Consider the following 16,299-nt stretch of genomic DNA (forward strand, 5'->3'; position numbering starts at 1 on the left):
TTTTCATCCCTTTGTCTTTGGCACTGTTGTCACAACGTGATTGTGATTTCCTTTGAGCATTCAGTCCTATCTACTAGCAGTGGCTCTAACCCAAAGTAACCCCCCAGGTATAATAGATGGCTTTGATGTTATTAAAGAATGTTTTCCAGGAGTTTAAACCACAACACCTGAAAATTTTGCTTTTAAAAAAATTGTATTCTGATAAGCAACATACTATTTCTAAACATTTGTTGAGACAGCTAACTGCATCTGTTATCTGATTTGTGTGGGTCTGATGGGGAGCAGACGGAATGGAGTGTGTCTTTTGATCCAGTTCTCTTCGCAAAGGGAAGTGGATATTTACAACCTTATTTTAGAGAGTTAACATGCATGAGATGAGACCAGTGTCTGCATTGTCTTGTCCTTACATTTTTATTGGAATGCTTGCTTTCTTAGTGTGATCTGATAGCAAACATATTTTTCAAGAAGTAAGAAGTCTTCAAAACATATGACTATGAAATGAGATGATAATTAAAACAACTAATGGTAATGACATAATTATCTGAAGAGTTAGAGCAAAAAAACTCCCAGAGTTTAAAAAAATGTTTATCAGGTGTGATTTATACCAGTCAAATTTGATTCTCTCAGTAGTGATTTTTTATTTTTTTTGACCCAGGCTCTTGTTTCAAAACAAGATCTTGATTTGTTGCAGTGGCACCATCACAGCTCTCTGCAGCCTTGATCTCCTGGGCTCAAGTGATCCTCCCTCCTTGGTCTCCCAAGTAGTTGACAGGCATGTACCACCACACCCTGCTAATTTTTCAATTTATTGTAGAGACAGGGTCTCACTGTGATGCCCAGGCTGGACTCAAGCTCCTGAGTTCAAATGATCCTCCCACCTCAACCTCCCAAAGTGCTGGGATTACAGGTGTGAGCCACCACACCCGGCCTCCAGTAGTGATTTTCCTTCTCTAGTATGAAATCAATATTCTCAATTTTGCATAAGTAAAGGCAAAGTGTAAACAGTTAATCTAGATAAAGGATTAGTGTGTGAGAGTCCATTGTATTCACATCCTTGCAGCTTTTCTCTAAGTTTGGAATTACTGTCAAAATTATTTGCCCCAACCTAATAATTAAAAGTCTCCCCCCATCCTCACTTTTTTCTGAAATTAGATGCATTTATATTTTATTCAGGTTTTTAACCATTTCTAGAAGATTGATGAATATTCACATATTTATGCTTTTATGATGACTTCATAGCTATCATCTAATTACAGATTTAGCCTCTGATGAGATTGTTTTGGGAAGAGGAAGAGTGACCATACAAATACTTGGTTTCTGATTATGTTAGTCCCACACCCTTCTTTGCCCTTAACTTCTGCATCACAGATGTTAATTTCATAGTGATTGTTGAAATCCTTTTGCCATCCAGCATGGAATCCTGATGGGCTTTTTCTTCACACATTGCCTTGATCATTAAGCTTTCAATTTTCCTGGCATACAGTTTTCTCTCCTGAGTTATTGGCACTTTCAGCTTCTATTATATTTCTTCTGGTCAACTAGTAGTACACAGTTAAATCTTGAGATTACTAGTAGTAAATGATTTTTTTTAATTCAGATTTTTAAAATGTAACATGTACATGAAATTGACCTCATCTGCTAGAAGCTGTTCACTTTAGACATGGTGTCATTTTGTAACACTTGGGAAAACTAGCTTCATTCTCCAGAATTGGAAACTCAAGTCACAGGTGACAGGTGATTAATCCGCTTGTAAAGCAGTGAACTCAAAGCATGGACTGGACTGGAATTCAGGTATTCGGGTTTGTGCGAATGCTGACCGGTAGATAGTGAGCCTCCCAGTAGGGCAGTGTTCTCATCAGAGCTCCTAACCTCTGCATCTGTTTTTTCACCCGCAATAAGACGATGCCTGTTCTGTCCTGTCCTAAGGACTGTTGTCAAATACAAACAAGGGAAAGGGCCGGGCATGGCTCACGCTTGTAATCCAAGCACTTTGGAGGCCAAGGCGGGCAGATCACCGCAAGTCGGGAGTTCAAGACCAGCCTGACCAACGTGGTGAAACCCCGTCTTTAAAAAAAAATAATAATAATAAGGGAAAGAAGACGGGGTGATTGGAAAACTATAAAAGGTTCTCGTGTCTCATCTTTCTTTTTTCTTTATTATTCTGCATAGGATTCTTTTTGTTTTTCCAATTTTCTGCTAAACTATTTGACCTTTTAATATCCTATTGCCACGTAATTTTTAAGCTTGATACAGCATGATTATTTCTCCTATTTTTTTTTAATTGGTATTTAGGGTAAGCACTACTGCCAGTAATTTTAAACTGTTTTTAACTTAATGGAGACAGTACAGTCACCATGAAATCATAGAGGATTATAATCTATTTAGGTTAATTTAATCTTTTATTTTGCAGTCCCAGACTGTCTAATCTTCCTGGCTGGTCCCTGAAGGATGGAAATGCTTTCTTGGACAAGGTAATGTCTAAGACTACAAACTAAAGCCACCTACACCTAGTGGAAAGCTGTCTTCTCATACCAGAGGCACCCTGTAGTAGTGCGACTGACAGCTTTTTTTTTTTCCTCTCTGAAAAACCCTAAGATCTCTGCTGGGGTCTTTAGGACACAGTAACTACTGTTTTTAAGCACCTTTTAGAGAATGTCGGTGTTGGGATTCAGATCCAATTTGCTCACATGTAGACATCGAAATACTTCTGCTGCAAATACCTTTTATCACCACAGAAAGAAAACTATTATTTCTAGAATTGAAATGAGCATTTCAAAGACAAGGCTTTTTAAAGAATTCAATCCAGTTCATTTTGTGATTGGAAGGAGTAAAAATCTTTTTAAAAATAACTTTAAAATCCTCAAGTAAACTGCCCAGATCAGGTAGGGTTTTATAAAAAGCTTGGGTCTTCTTTGGGTCATGAGAGGCCATGGAAGGTTGTGGAAGGACAGTGGCACTGTCAGCTGGGACCACTCTGGCCACTGTGTGGGGAACAGTCTGAGGAACAGAGTGTTTGGCTTCCCGGGCAGTGCCGCCTTGTGCAGGGGGCTGGGGGCAGTGCTCTTAGGTTAATTTGAATAGAGGGTCTCCCATGGTGTGATCTGTGATCCTGTTTCAACCTGTCCTGATAGCCTAGAATGGGCAATCTTTATAGATTATTCAAAGAAAAAAAAAAAAAACACAGTTCCAGCAATCTGGGATTTGGAGTCCTATTATGACTTTAATGACTGACTACGCCTAAAATAAATGGCTTAAATTACTTCTTTCTCTTCAAGTCTATTAAATTTTTGACATTACATTTTCTTTTCAGTAATTCCTTCCTCAGATCAATAGTTAGACCGTTAACTTAATAAATGAAAGACCAAAGCTACCAAAAATTTTTACAACTTTAACCTAGTGAAACTTGGTACTAAAATCAGAGGTAGAGGAAGATTAAAGACTATGAAGCCCACTCAGGCCACGTCTTAGTTCCCTAAATCATTCTTCCTTTCCTAGGTTTCACATTGAAAAACTGAGTTTAAAGATGCTTAAAATGATTCATCTAAATAAGGCATTTTCTCTTGCAACAGATACTGTTTAATTAAGAGGTGCCGTTTTTACAAAATTAATTTCTGTAACTGCACCCTAACCTCACGTACAAACCAAATGCATAATTTGACGCCAGATTTTCTTCAGAGGTGACTGTAAAATTATGTGACATTCAGAAACCTGTGCACCTGATTTCAGCCTGAGTCTCCTGCTGGCTATAAATCATTGTTCCCTGCAGAAGGCTCCGAAGCATCCCATTACCAGCGCATTGTGAGTGAAATGACTTGCATGTGTATGTGAGAGTATTTCATTAGAAGGGAGTGGTGAATAAAATACAATGACATTGTAAGTGTTTGGAATGGCAAATACGCTTCTGCAGGCCAGGAAGGATGAGAGCCTTCAAGGAGACTATCATATACCCTATTCCTGAAATGTAGCCTTATGGGGAAGAAGATTACATAGCCAATTTAAAACCAGGCGAAGCTTTGAAATTTCACATGATTTGTCTTTAATCATTTTTAACCTCATCCTGAGGGAGTGGGGAGTCTTCTCCCATTAAACCTAATTGCTCATTTGTTTTTAGCTGTCAGGTACATTGTAAGTGAGAACTGTGTTCAGTCTCCTTTCAGCTCAGCCTGTCACTAGTTAAATGGTACTCTTCTATGGAGAGGAACCAGAGCGTTGAGGGGAAGGCAAGAGAAGGAAATCGTCTATCAAGGTTCTGATATGAGACTTAGAAAATTCAAAAGGACGGTATTACTTAGTCAGTGCCCTATATTCAGATAAACATTGAGAGTGAAATCATTCAGACTCTGATATGTAAATATAGATACATATAAAGTATTGATATGCGAGATTATAAAATTAACAGGACGAAAGTATGCCAAATTGCAGGGTCTTTATTGCCTGCGACCATGGAGGACTCACGTCTCTCCAACCCGTGGCCCTGAATGGAGGGTGACAAGACTCTTTTATACCCGTAAACCACCTCCGGGGGTGGGGGTGAAGGGATTCAGACATTCTGAGGGCCAGGGGATTTTGTAAATCACCTCCCGGGCAGAGAAGAGGGAGCGGGTCTCCGGACATTCCAAGGGCTAGGGGACTTGTTGTCACTTGGATTGTTACCTAAGTGGTTTACAGAAGTGAAGGTAAGCGTTAGTTTACACATTGTCTGGGCAGTATTAGAATCCACAGATTTTAGTTACTTATTATGAGTCACAGGAGCCAGGATGGAATTAACTTGGGCTGCTTATTCTGGTCATTACCGGTAAGCAAAGGCCAGCAATTCTGGTAGTCACTGATAAGAAAAGGTAAGCAGCTTTGCATAGGGAGCACTTTGTAGAGCAAACTAGCAGTTTTATTTACAGAAGCCAAGGTTAGCAGTCGTTGTGAGGAGAATGGGGCAACTTATTTTTTGGAAAACAGCTTTTGTCCTTTATAAAATGGTGTTGCTCAGGTTCCAGCTATAGCACACATGTATATATGGATGTGTACAATATATGTTCAGTGACGAATGGACACATGATAGAACAAACTTAAAGCAGTATCTTTCCCTTTCTGGAAAGAGCAAAGGAAGCTGTCAACCACATTCTGTCTTTTACTGGTTTCAATGTAAAGTCAGAGGTAGTTTTAACCTTGATGGTGCAAAAAATTCACTGTGGACTTCAGTTTAAAGTGTCGGTGAGGGGAGAAAGCATTTGTGGCCTTCAGGAGGCATTGTAGCAGCCCATATTGGTAGCCCACCCATATCTCTAAGACTTTGCTATTTCGGTGTCCTCTGTCATCACTCCAGCTGCCAGTATCTGTCTGGCTTTGCCTGAGAGGTTTTTTCTGAGGCTGCACACAATGCAGGAGTTGGTATATAAACATTCCAAGTGGGGTAGCTCGGAAGTGTCTCTGTTACACCATTTCTAAATTTCCCCATAGGGATAAGTTCCAGTTGCCCAAAGTAGTATGTGGCTCAGTGGCAAAGCCATTATCTGTCACCTTCCTTTGCACTGATCACTTCCCCCTTCTCCTGTATTCTCAGCACCTCACATATAAACTTCCTGTTCTCAAGCTCTTTTCTCAGGGTCAGCCTGTGGGGGAATTTAAGACAGGTTTATTAAATCTGGTGGGTCATGGGTGGGGTGAGAAGTTGGACTATATCTATTTCTTTATAAATACGCTGTTTTCTTTTGAATAAATACATTTGGTTTATAATGCTAAATAAATAGTATGTTCCGCAAGGAAAAACATTACATTCATGGTGGTAATGATGACAGTGGTCATGGTGGAGGTGGTGGCCGTGGAGGTGGTAAAGGTGATGGTGGTGGTCATGGTTGAGGAGGAGGAGGCAGAGGAGGTGGTAGGAGTGGTGGAGGTGATGGTGGTGGTGGTGGTGATGGTAGTGGAGGAGGATGTGGTGGTTGAGGAGGAGGTGGTGGAGGTGATGGTGGTGGAGGTGATGGTGGTGGTGGTGGTGGTGGTGGTGGTGGTGGTAGTGGAGGAGGATGTGGTGGTGGAGGAGGAGGTGGTGGTAGAGGTGGTGGAGGGGGTGGTGGTGGTGGTGGTGGTGGTGGTAGTGGAGGAGGATGTGGTGGTGGAGGAGGAGGTGGTAGTAGAGGTGGTGGAGGAGGTGGTGGTAGAGGTGGTGGAGGTGGTGGTGGTGGTGGTGGTAGTGGAGGAGGAGGTGGTAGTAGAAGTGAAGGTGATGGTGGTGTTGGTGATGGTGGTGGTGGTGGTAGTGGAGGAGGATGTGGTGGTGGAGGAGGAGGTGGTAGTAGAGGTGGTGGAGGAGGTGGTGGTAGAGGTGGTGGAGGTGGTGGTGGTGGTGGTAGTGGAGGAGGAGGTGGTAGTAGAAGTGAAGGTGATGGTGGTGTTGGTGATGGTGGTGGTGGTGGTAGTGGAGGAGGATGTGGTGATGGTGGAGGTGGTGGAGGTGATGGTGGTGGTGGTCATGGTAGTGGAGGAGTTTATGGTGGTTGGGGACAAGAAGGTGGAGGTAGAAGTGGTGAAGGTGATGGTGGTGGTGGTGATGGTGGTGGTGGTGGTGGTCGTCGTGGTGGTAGTGGAGGAGTTTATGGTGGTGGGGGACAAGGAGGTAGTGGTAGAAGTGGTGAAGGTGATGGTGGTGGTGGTGGTCCTGGTAGTGGAGGAGGAGGTGGTGGTAGAGGTGGTGGTGGTAGTGGAGGAGGAGGTGGTAGTAGAAGTGGTGAAGATGATGGTGGTGTTGGTGATGGTAGTGGTGGTCATGGTAGTGGAGGAGTTTATGGTGGTGGGGGACAAGGAGGTAGTGGTAGAAGTGGTGAAGGTGATGGTGGTGGTGGTGGAGGTGTTGGTGATGGTGGTGATGGTGGTCCTGGTAGTGGAGGAGGATGCGGTGGTACAGGAGGAGGTGGTGGTAGAGGTGGTGGAGGTGGTGTTGGTTGTGGTAGTGGTAGTGGAAGAGGTTGTGATGGTGGAGGAGGAGGTAGCAGCAGAGGTGGTGGAGGTGATAGTGGTGGTGGGGTGGTTGTAGTAGTGGAGGAGGTTGTGGTGATGGTGGAGGAGGAGGTGGTAGAGGTGATGATGATGGTGGGGGTGGTCATGGTAGTGGAGGAGGTGGTAGAGGTGGATGTGGAATCTCTGTTTCTGGCTCTTAACCCTCACTCCTTACGTGCCCCTTTCCTTCCAACCCTTGATAGGTGGAGAAAGAACCTCTAAACAGTTTATGTAGGGCCATGACTCCTAGCCTGACAGCATAACAGGATCACTGGAGGTGCTTGTTATAAATACACACTCCATGGCCTCATCCCCAGTTTCTGGTCCCTTCAGTGTTATATAGGGCCAGGGATCTTTAAGGTATTCCATATCCCCACATAATTCTGGTGTTGCCAGTACAGTTTGCATACCTTATTTGGAAATCACTGGATTGTGGATTATGGGAGCAGCACATACCCATGAATGGCTTTCTTGAAGAAGCTTCAAGAAATGTGCATTCAAGTCCTGAGTCTGCAACTAACCGGCATTTTACCCTTAATAAGACACTTGGCCTGCCCGAGCCTAAACACAGGACAGGTGGCCTAATAACCTCCCAGCCTCCCTCCAACTCCAGTAGTCTGATTCTTCGTGAAAAGTTTGGTTTGGGGAATATATTTCATTGGTCTGTATCTACTAAATATCTCTTCCTTGTATTTTTCCTGTTCATTTATTTTAGGAGCTAAAGGAGTGCTCAGGTCATGTATTTGTGGATTCTGTGCCTGAATTCTGTTTACCAGAGGTAAGACTAAAGTGAATCTTATTGTAGAAACAAACCTTCTTAGGTAATTTCTCAAAATGAAATCAAGAAATAATTTTAAGAGGCTTAGCTTCCTGTTTTCAAGTTTAAATGAATCTGTTATTCCAGGCACATTGTTACACGGGTAAAAATGTGATCATTTAGCAGCTTTTTATATTGTCTATAAATCATTTAAGTCACTTTCTTCTTCCTATTTCTGGTTCTTTCTATAATCCCCGCTAATACTATGGCATAGTTTTGAGCAAGGTAAGGAAATAACTCAGGTCTTCTAGTTTAGTGATTCTGATGCCTTTGTGCTTAGGTTAGCCGTAGGTGTCTGGTCTGGCTTTATGGTGGGTAATTGAGAATTGCTGTTATTTAGCCAATGCCAGGAAACTGTAAAAATTCCTGCTGACTTGACATACCATATTGGTTATTGTTTGACATTCAGAGGTTTCTGAACTGAGTCATAGAAAACGGTCACTTGCAGGCCGGGCGCGGTGGCTCACGCCTGTAATCCCAGCACGTTGGGAGGCCGAGGCGGGTGGATCACGAGGTCAAGAGATTGAGACCATCCTGGTCAACATGGTGAAACCCCATCTCTACTAAAAGTACAAAAAATTAGCTGGGCATGGTGGCACGTGCCTGTAGTCCCAGCTACTCGGGAGGCTGAGGCAGGAGAATTGCCTGAACCCAGGAGGCGGAGGTTGCGGTGAGCCGAGATTGCGCCATTGTACTCCAGCCTGGGTAACAAGAGCGAAACTCCACCTTAAAAAAAAAAAAAAAGAAAATGGTCACTTGCTATTATCATCGCAGGGAGACTGGTGTGGGGCCAGTTTCATCCTTTCAAAGGAAACTAAGATCAGTGTCCATTTTTTTAAAGGCAGGTAATCTCAGCTGGGAGGCCTAAACCCCAGAGTAGCTTAGGTGCGGTTCTCAACAGTCATGTGAAATGTGGAAAGCCAGAGCTGCTCTGGAGTTCATCAGAAGCTGCCATCCTCTTTTTTCCATATGCCCAGTGGATCACAGTGCCTGTAGAAAATACTTCCACAAATTAAGGGCCAAAGAGAAAAGGAATTTGGAGTGCAGTTTCTCTTATATTTGTTTTCTTCCTTCTCTTTCCGTTTCTCCACTTTGTTTAATATCCTGTAGATCAACATTTTTCTCTCTTTTGGAAGTAGGTATATGTGTCTTTGAGGGTACCAGAGCAAGCAGAAAAAGAAAAGCAGGTAACGTGGTAATTGCAGGTGGCAGATAATGGAGTAAGTAGTAATGGATTTAGTAGTAAGCTTAGAGCTGAAGGAATCCAAGAATCCAGATCTCTCCCTCACCATTAACTACAATCATTTTGTCATCCTTATTTGTCACTTAGGAGTTGATAGGGCAGGTCCCATCTGTTTGAACATTCCTAATCCTAGATGCCACATTTATTTTCAGTTTACCACATGTGACACTGACTACTGCATCCTGCTGTTTGTGACACCACTGTAATATTTATGAATTGCTCTTCCGATGGCTCTCTGACTTGCTCTGTAGGGCACTCAACTTTTAAATTAGACAGTTATCATTCCAAGTTCACTTTTGCCAACCTAAAGGATTATTGATAATATTTAGGTTCTAGAGCCATATACATTTTTTCAAGCGAGATTTTAGGGCACAGATTAGTAATGGTCCCTGTTTTAAGGTAGAGCCAGGCCTTGTATGATTGGAAAACAATGAGAGTAATGGAAGCAGGAGAGAGACACTTATTATAGCCCAGTCTTAACTGACTTGTGGGTGAGCCACACAGCCAGAATTCCAATCCTCATGAAATTTATGAACTAGTATTTATGTGTCTTCGAGGGTACCACAGCAAGCAGAAAAAGAAAAGCAGACAAACGTGGTAATTGCAGGTGGCAGAGAAGGGGGAAAGTTTAAATAGCTAAATATCTCTGTATTCCCCAGAGTCTGCACCATAGACTGTGTATACAGTTCAGCACAGTACAGTGTCCAACTAGCAAATGGGGGTTGTTTTGATTGCATTTATGGTCTATAGAACCCCAGGTGTTTGTATACAGCAGTTTCATTTACTTTTGTTTTTTATTTTGAGACGAAGTCTTGCTCTGTAGCCCAGGTTGGAGTGCAGTGGCTCTATATTGGCTCACTGCAGCCTCCGCCTCCCAGGTTTCAGCGATTCTCCTGCCTCAGCCTCCCGAGTAGCTGGGACTACAGGCACACACCCCCATGCCCAGCTAACTTTTTAAATTTTCAGTAGAGATGGGGTTTCACCATGTTGGCTAGGCTGGTTTCAAACTCCTGACCTCAGGTGATCTGCCTGCCTCGGCTTACCAAAGAGCTGTGATTACAGGCGTAAGCCACCACGCCCGGCTGTATATAGCAGTTTTAAAGATAGAGTGGTCTTTATTGGATTCCATGAAGTGAACATATGTAAGTAAGTATGTGAGTTCAGTTGACCCTTGAACAACACAAGTTTGAACTGGGAAAGTTCACTTACACATAGTATTTTTCAGTATGTTGGTAATATTGGAAAAAATTTTGGAAATTTATGACAATTTCAAAAAAACCTGCAGATGAATTGCATAATCTAGATACAGCAAAAGATTAAGAAAAGTTAGGTATGTCATGAATGCATAAAATATGTATAGAAACTAGTCCACCATAAAGTATACACAAATTTATTATAAAAGGATAATTTTTTTTTTGAGACAGGGTCTCGCTCTGTTGCCCAGGCTGGAGTGCAGTGGCCTGATCTCAGCTCACTGCAACCTCCGCCTCCTGGGTTCAAGCAATTCTCCTGCCTCAGCCTCCCAAGTAGATGGGATTACAGGTGCCCATCACTATACCCGGCTAATTTTTGTATTATTAGTGGGGATGGGTTTTTGCCATTTTGGCCAGACTGGTCTTAAACTCCTGACCTGAGGAGATCCCCCACCTTGACCTCCCAAAGTGCTGGGATTACAGGCATGAGCCCCACACTCAGCTGATTTTTTTTTTTTTTTTTTTTTGGAGACCGAGTTTCATTCTTGTTACCCAGGCTGGAGTGCAATGGCGCTATCTCGGCTCACCACAACCTCCGCCTCCTGGGTTCAGGCAATTCTCTTGCCTCAGCCTCCTGAGTAGCTGGGATTACAGGCACACGCCACCATGCCCAGCTAATTTTTTGTATTTTTAGTAGAGACGGGGTTTCACCATGTTGACCAGGATGGTCTCGATCTCTTGACCTCATGATCCACCTGCCTCGGCCTCCCAAAGTGCTGGGATTACAGGCGCGGTGGCTCATGCCACCGTGCCTGGCCCCTTTTTTTTTTTTTTTTTTTTTTTAAGACTAAGTCTTGCTCTGTTGCCCAGACTGGAGTGCAGTGCCGTGATCTCACTGCAACCTCCACCTCCCTGGCTCAAGCCATCCTCCTACCTCTGCCTTCCAAGTAGCTGGGATGACGGTTGCATACAACCACACCCTGCTAACTTTTATATTTTTTGTAGAGATGAGGTTTTGCCTTGTTGCCCAAGCTGGTCTTGAAGTCCTGAGCTCAAGCCATCTGCATCAGCCTCCCAAAGTGCTGGAATTACAGATGTGAGCCACCACACCCAGCTGAAAAAGTTAAAATTTATCAAAACTATGCACACCGACATTTCAGACCATGCATGACACCATTTGTAGTCAAAAGAAACGTAAACAAGCGTTAAGATTCGGTATTAAATCATATGCATGAAACTAATAGTAGTACAGTATGTAACTTCATAGCCACCTCCTGTTGCTGTCGTGGCCAGCTCAAGTATCTGCTTAAAACATCGTGTGGTGCCAGTCATCTCCACATGAGCAGTTCGCCTCTCCTGTAAATTGCATATTGCGATAAAGCGTGATCTCTTGCAGTTCTCATACATTTTGCATCATGTTTAACGCAGCACCGTAAACCTTGAGTGACACTATGGAACCCTTGTGAAGTGCCACTAGTGATGTTTGAAGTGCCCCCAAGAAGCAGTCATGACATTACAAGGAAAAGTCGAAGTGCCTAATATGTACATTGAGGTCTGCAGCTGATATTGCCCGTAATTCAAGACAAATGAATCCAGCATAAGCATTCACTTGTTAAAAACAAAAAACAAAAAGAAGGGCCGGGCTCGGTGGCTCACACCTCTAATCCCAGCAGTTTGGGAGGCCAAGGTGGGCGGATCATGAGGTCAAGAGACTGAGACCATGGTGAAACCCCATCTCTACTAAAAAATACAAAAATTAACTGGGCGTGGTAGTGCACGCCTGTGGTCCCAGCTACTCAGGAGGCTGAGGCAGGAGAATTGCTTGAACCCAGGAGGCAGAGGTTGCAGTGACCTGATATCGTGCCACTGCACTCCAGCCTGGCCACAGAGAGAGACTCTTGTCTCAAAAAAAAAAAAAAAAAGAAGAAAAGAAAAATAAGCGAACATACATGAAGCTGTCACCCTAGCTACACCAGCAGGCCTGAAAACCTTGTACTTCTTGTGAGATGGCATTTTTACCTTGTATTGAAGATGTGGCTTTATGTGGGTACAGGACTGTTGTAAGAAAGGCATACCTGTAATGTGATTCAAGAAAACGTGAAATCGTTCTGTGACAACTTAAAGCAAAAGGAAAGCTTAAAAAATGTTTTTTTTTTAAGAGATAACAGGAAAAGCAGCTTTCTGTGGCCAAGAGATGACAGACTAATTCCTAGATGCCATTAAGAAAATCATTGAGGAGAAAGACTATCTGCTTGAACAGGTTTTTAATGCAGATGAAAGTGTCCTATTCTGGGAGAAAATGCCACAAATGTCATTTATTAGGAAGAGAAGTGAGTTCCAACACTTAAGGCAGGAAGAGATAGGCTAACTCCACTGTTTTGTGCAAATGCACTTGGGTTTATGATCAGGACTGCCTTTGTCTATAAAGCTGCCAACCTCTGATCCTTGAAGGAAAAAGAAAAACACCAGCTGCCAGTCGTTGGCTTGTACAACAAGAAAGCCTGGACAGCAAGAACCACTTTTCAGCTTGGTTCCCTTGTTGCTTTGTCCCTGAAGTCAGAAGTACCTTGCCACTAAGAGACTGCATTTGATAGTTCTTTCAATATTGGACAATGTCCCTGGCCACCCATAATCCCATGAGTTCAACTCCAAAGGTGTCAGAGTGGTCTAATGCGCTAAACACAGCGTCACTAAATAAGCCTCTAGATCAGGAGGTCATAAGAACTTTGAGCTTCATCACACACGGTACTCTGTGGAAAGGACTGTCAAGTCTCTGGAAGAGAACCCCAATAGAACATCATAAAAGTCTGGGAGGATTACATTAAACCTGCCATCATTGTTAAATTCCTGCTAGAGAAAATCGTGTTCAGATGTTGTACTTGACTTCACAGGATTTACAACAGAACCAATCAAGGAAATGATGAAAGAGATTGTGGATGTGGCAAAACAATTTTAAAAAGTGGGAGGTGAAGGGTTTCAAGATTGGAGCTTGGAGAAATTCAGGAGCCCCCTCGCACACCAGAGGAGTTAACAGAAGATGACCCAACCAAGAAGTGCTTCTGAACCGTGCCAGATGAGGAGGAGGAAGAAGCAGTGCTGGAAAACAAATTGATGTTAAACAGTCTGGCAGAAGGGTTCCGATGATTCAGCACTGCTTTTGACTTCTTTAACAACCTGGATCTATGGGCACAGAAACTAAAATGGTGGAAGGAGGATTGGTACCGTATAGAAACATTTTTAGAGAAATGAAAAAGTGAAAACATCAGACAAGTTACAATGTATATCTGTAAGCACTCCAAGTCTGCCTGCTTCTCCTGCCTTACCCTCAGCCACCCAAGACAGCAAGACCAACCCTCCTCTTCCTTCTCGTTCTCTTAATTGTGAAGATGAAGACGTCTGTGGTAATTCACTTCCACTTAGTATATAGGTGCCCAGCCTGAAGTATAATAGCACAACCATAACTCACTGCAGCCTCAACCTCCTGGGCTCATGTGATCCTCCTGCCTCAGCCTCCGAGTAGCTGGGACTATAGGTATGTACCACCATGCCCAGCTAATTGTTTAAACATTTTTTATAGAGACAAGGTTTGACTGTGTTAATCAGGCTGGTCTCAAACTCCTGGCCTCAAGCAATCCTCCCACCTCAGCCTCCCAAAGTGCTGGGATTACAGGCATGAGCCACCACATCCAAATTCCTTATGATTTTCTTGGTTTTTTTTTGTTTTGTTTTGTTTTGTTTGTTTTTTTTGGGGGGGGGAGGAAGGCAGGAAGGAAGGGAATAAGGATGGTAGGGAGGAAGGAAGGGATGAAGGAAGGAAGGAAGGGAGGAAGCGGGGAGGGAGGGAGGGAGGGAGGGAGGGAAGGGAAGGGAAGAAAGGAAATCAAGCAATGAAAGAGACATTGCCGACCTGGATCTAGAGGTTTACAAGTTGATTTCTTTTTTTTTTTTTGAGAGAAGGAAAGAAAAAAAAAAAATAAAGGATAGGAAGAAAGAGAAGGAGGGAGAGTAAATGGAAATATTGCTTTATTTTGAAAAAAATTGGGTATTAATAATGGCCAATCAATGTTTCATTCAAACTTATGGGTAGGTGTGATGTATTGACAAGAATGTATATTTTGTGTATTTGAAGTGGAGCGCTCTATAAATATTTATTAAGTTTACTTGTTCTGGATCTGAGTTCGAGTCCTTGATATCCTTATTAATTTTCTGTCTCATTGAATCTAAGTCTCCTGTCTGGGTGTTAGGATCGTTAGCTCTTGTTGTTGCATTGATCCTTTTACCACTATATCTTTGTTGCTTTAAAATCTATTTTATCCGATACAAGAATTGCATCTCCTGCTTTTTATTTATTTATTTTTGCTCTCCATTTGGTTGGTAAATCTTTCTCCATCCCTTTGTTTTGAGTCTTTGTGTATCCTTGCATGTGAAACAGGTCTGGATGTAACATGCCGTTGGGTTTTGGCTGTGTCTTTTGATTGGGAATTTAGTCAATTTAAATTTAGGGTTACTGCCATTTGATGTTGACTGGCTGTTTTATCCATTTGTTGGTGTAAATTCTTCTTTATGTTGGTGCTCTTTACTTTTTGGTGTATTTTTAGAAAGGCTAATACTGGTTGTTTCTTTCTGTGTGTAATGCTTCTTTCAGAAGCTCTTGTAAAGCAGGCCTGGTGGTAATAAAATCTCTGAGTTCTTGCTTGTTCATAAAAGATTTTATTTTTCCTTCGGTTGTGAAGCTTAGTTTGGCTGGATATGAAATTCTGGGCTGAAGGTTCTGTTCTTTGAGGATGTTGAATATTGGCCCCCGCTCTCTTCTGGCCTGTAGAGTTTCTGCCGAGAGATCTGCTGTAAGTCTGATAGGCTTGCCTTTGTGGGTAATCTGACCTTTCTCTCTGGCTGCCCTTAGTATCCTCTCCTTCATTTCAACCCTGGTGAATCTAACGATTATGTGCCTTGGGGTTGCTCTTCTTGAGGAATATCTTTGTGGTGTTCTCTGTATTACCTGGGGTTGAATGTTGACCTGCTTTGCTAGTTTAGGAAAATTTTCCTGAATAATGTCCTGAAGGGTATTTTCCAGCTTGGATTCATTCTCTCCGTCCCATTCAGGTACACCTATCAAATGTAAATTTGGTCTTTTCACATAGTCCCACATTTCTTGGAGACTTTGCTCATTCCTTTTTATCCTTTTTTCTTTAATCTTTTCTTCACGTTTTATTTCATTAAGTTGGGATTTGACCTCTGATATCCCTTCTTCTGCTTGAACAATTCGAGTGTTTAAACCTGTGCATACTTCTCGGAGTTCCTGTATTGTATTCTTCAGTTCCTTTAATTCACTCATACTCCTCTCTAAGTTGTCTATTCTCAATAGGATTTCATCAAACCTTTTTTCAAAGTTCCTAGTTTCTTTACGTTGGGCTACAACATGTTCTTTTAACTCACCGAAGTTTGTTATTATCCATTCCTTGAAGAGTGATTCTGTCATCAGGAGGCGCTCGTTCTCCATCAAGCCTTGTTCCATTGTTGATGTGGAACTGTGATCATCTTTAGAGGGAGAGGCGTTCTGACTTTGAGTATTCTCAGCTTTTTTACGCTGGTTTCTTCCTGTCATTGTAAATTTATCCTCCTGTCGTCTTTGAAATTACCAACTTTCAGATTAGGTCTCTTGAGTGGACGTCCAGGTTGTTAGTTCCCAGGGCTAGAGCAGCGGCGTTAAAACTGATGGTGCTTTTCTGCCCAGGATTCTCCTGTCGGGCTTCCTTCTTGTTTCTGTAGTAGGCGACTCTGCCTTCCCGGGGCTCCAAACCTCGGTCAGAAGGGGAACCGGTCCCGTTTACTCTGCGCTGAGCTGCCGCGTCGAGGTGCCGGTGGAACCGCTGTGCGGACCACGAGAGTCGCGCTGGCGACTCGTGTGTTTCCACCACTGGGGGATCTTCTGCTCCGTGAGCGACCAGACTTTGTCTGAAAGTGTGGCGTCCTCTAGTTCTCCGCGCCTTCCCTGAGAGCCGCAATCCCGGGATGTTAGCGATCGGCCATCTTGGATCGTTCTCTGATTTTCTTAA

At 43.0% G+C, this 16,299-nt stretch overlaps 1 protein-coding gene across 6 annotated transcripts in view; it reads left to right on the plus strand.

Annotated features, from left to right (window-relative positions):
• The window catches only part of INTS9 (integrator complex subunit 9), a 124,401-nt gene that overhangs the window by 39,621 nt on the left and 68,481 nt on the right, over positions 1-16,299 (plus strand). For 4 of the 6 annotated variants that reach the window (XM_035269627.3, XM_002756798.7, XM_035269629.3 and 1 more), the window contains 2 exons: positions 2,411-2,471; positions 7,706-7,768. In XM_035269627.3, coding sequence (XP_035125518.1) covers positions 2,411-2,471; positions 7,706-7,768 — 124 coding nt within the window. The remainder of the gene's footprint in view (positions 1-2,410; positions 2,472-7,705; positions 7,769-16,299) is intronic. The other 2 variants (XM_035269626.3, XM_035269630.3) reach the window with 1 other exon arrangement.

Source organism: Callithrix jacchus, chromosome 13 (genome assembly GCF_049354715.1).
Source record: "Callithrix jacchus isolate 240 chromosome 13, calJac240_pri, whole genome shotgun sequence".
NCBI lineage: Eukaryota > Metazoa > Chordata > Mammalia > Primates > Cebidae > Callithrix > Callithrix jacchus.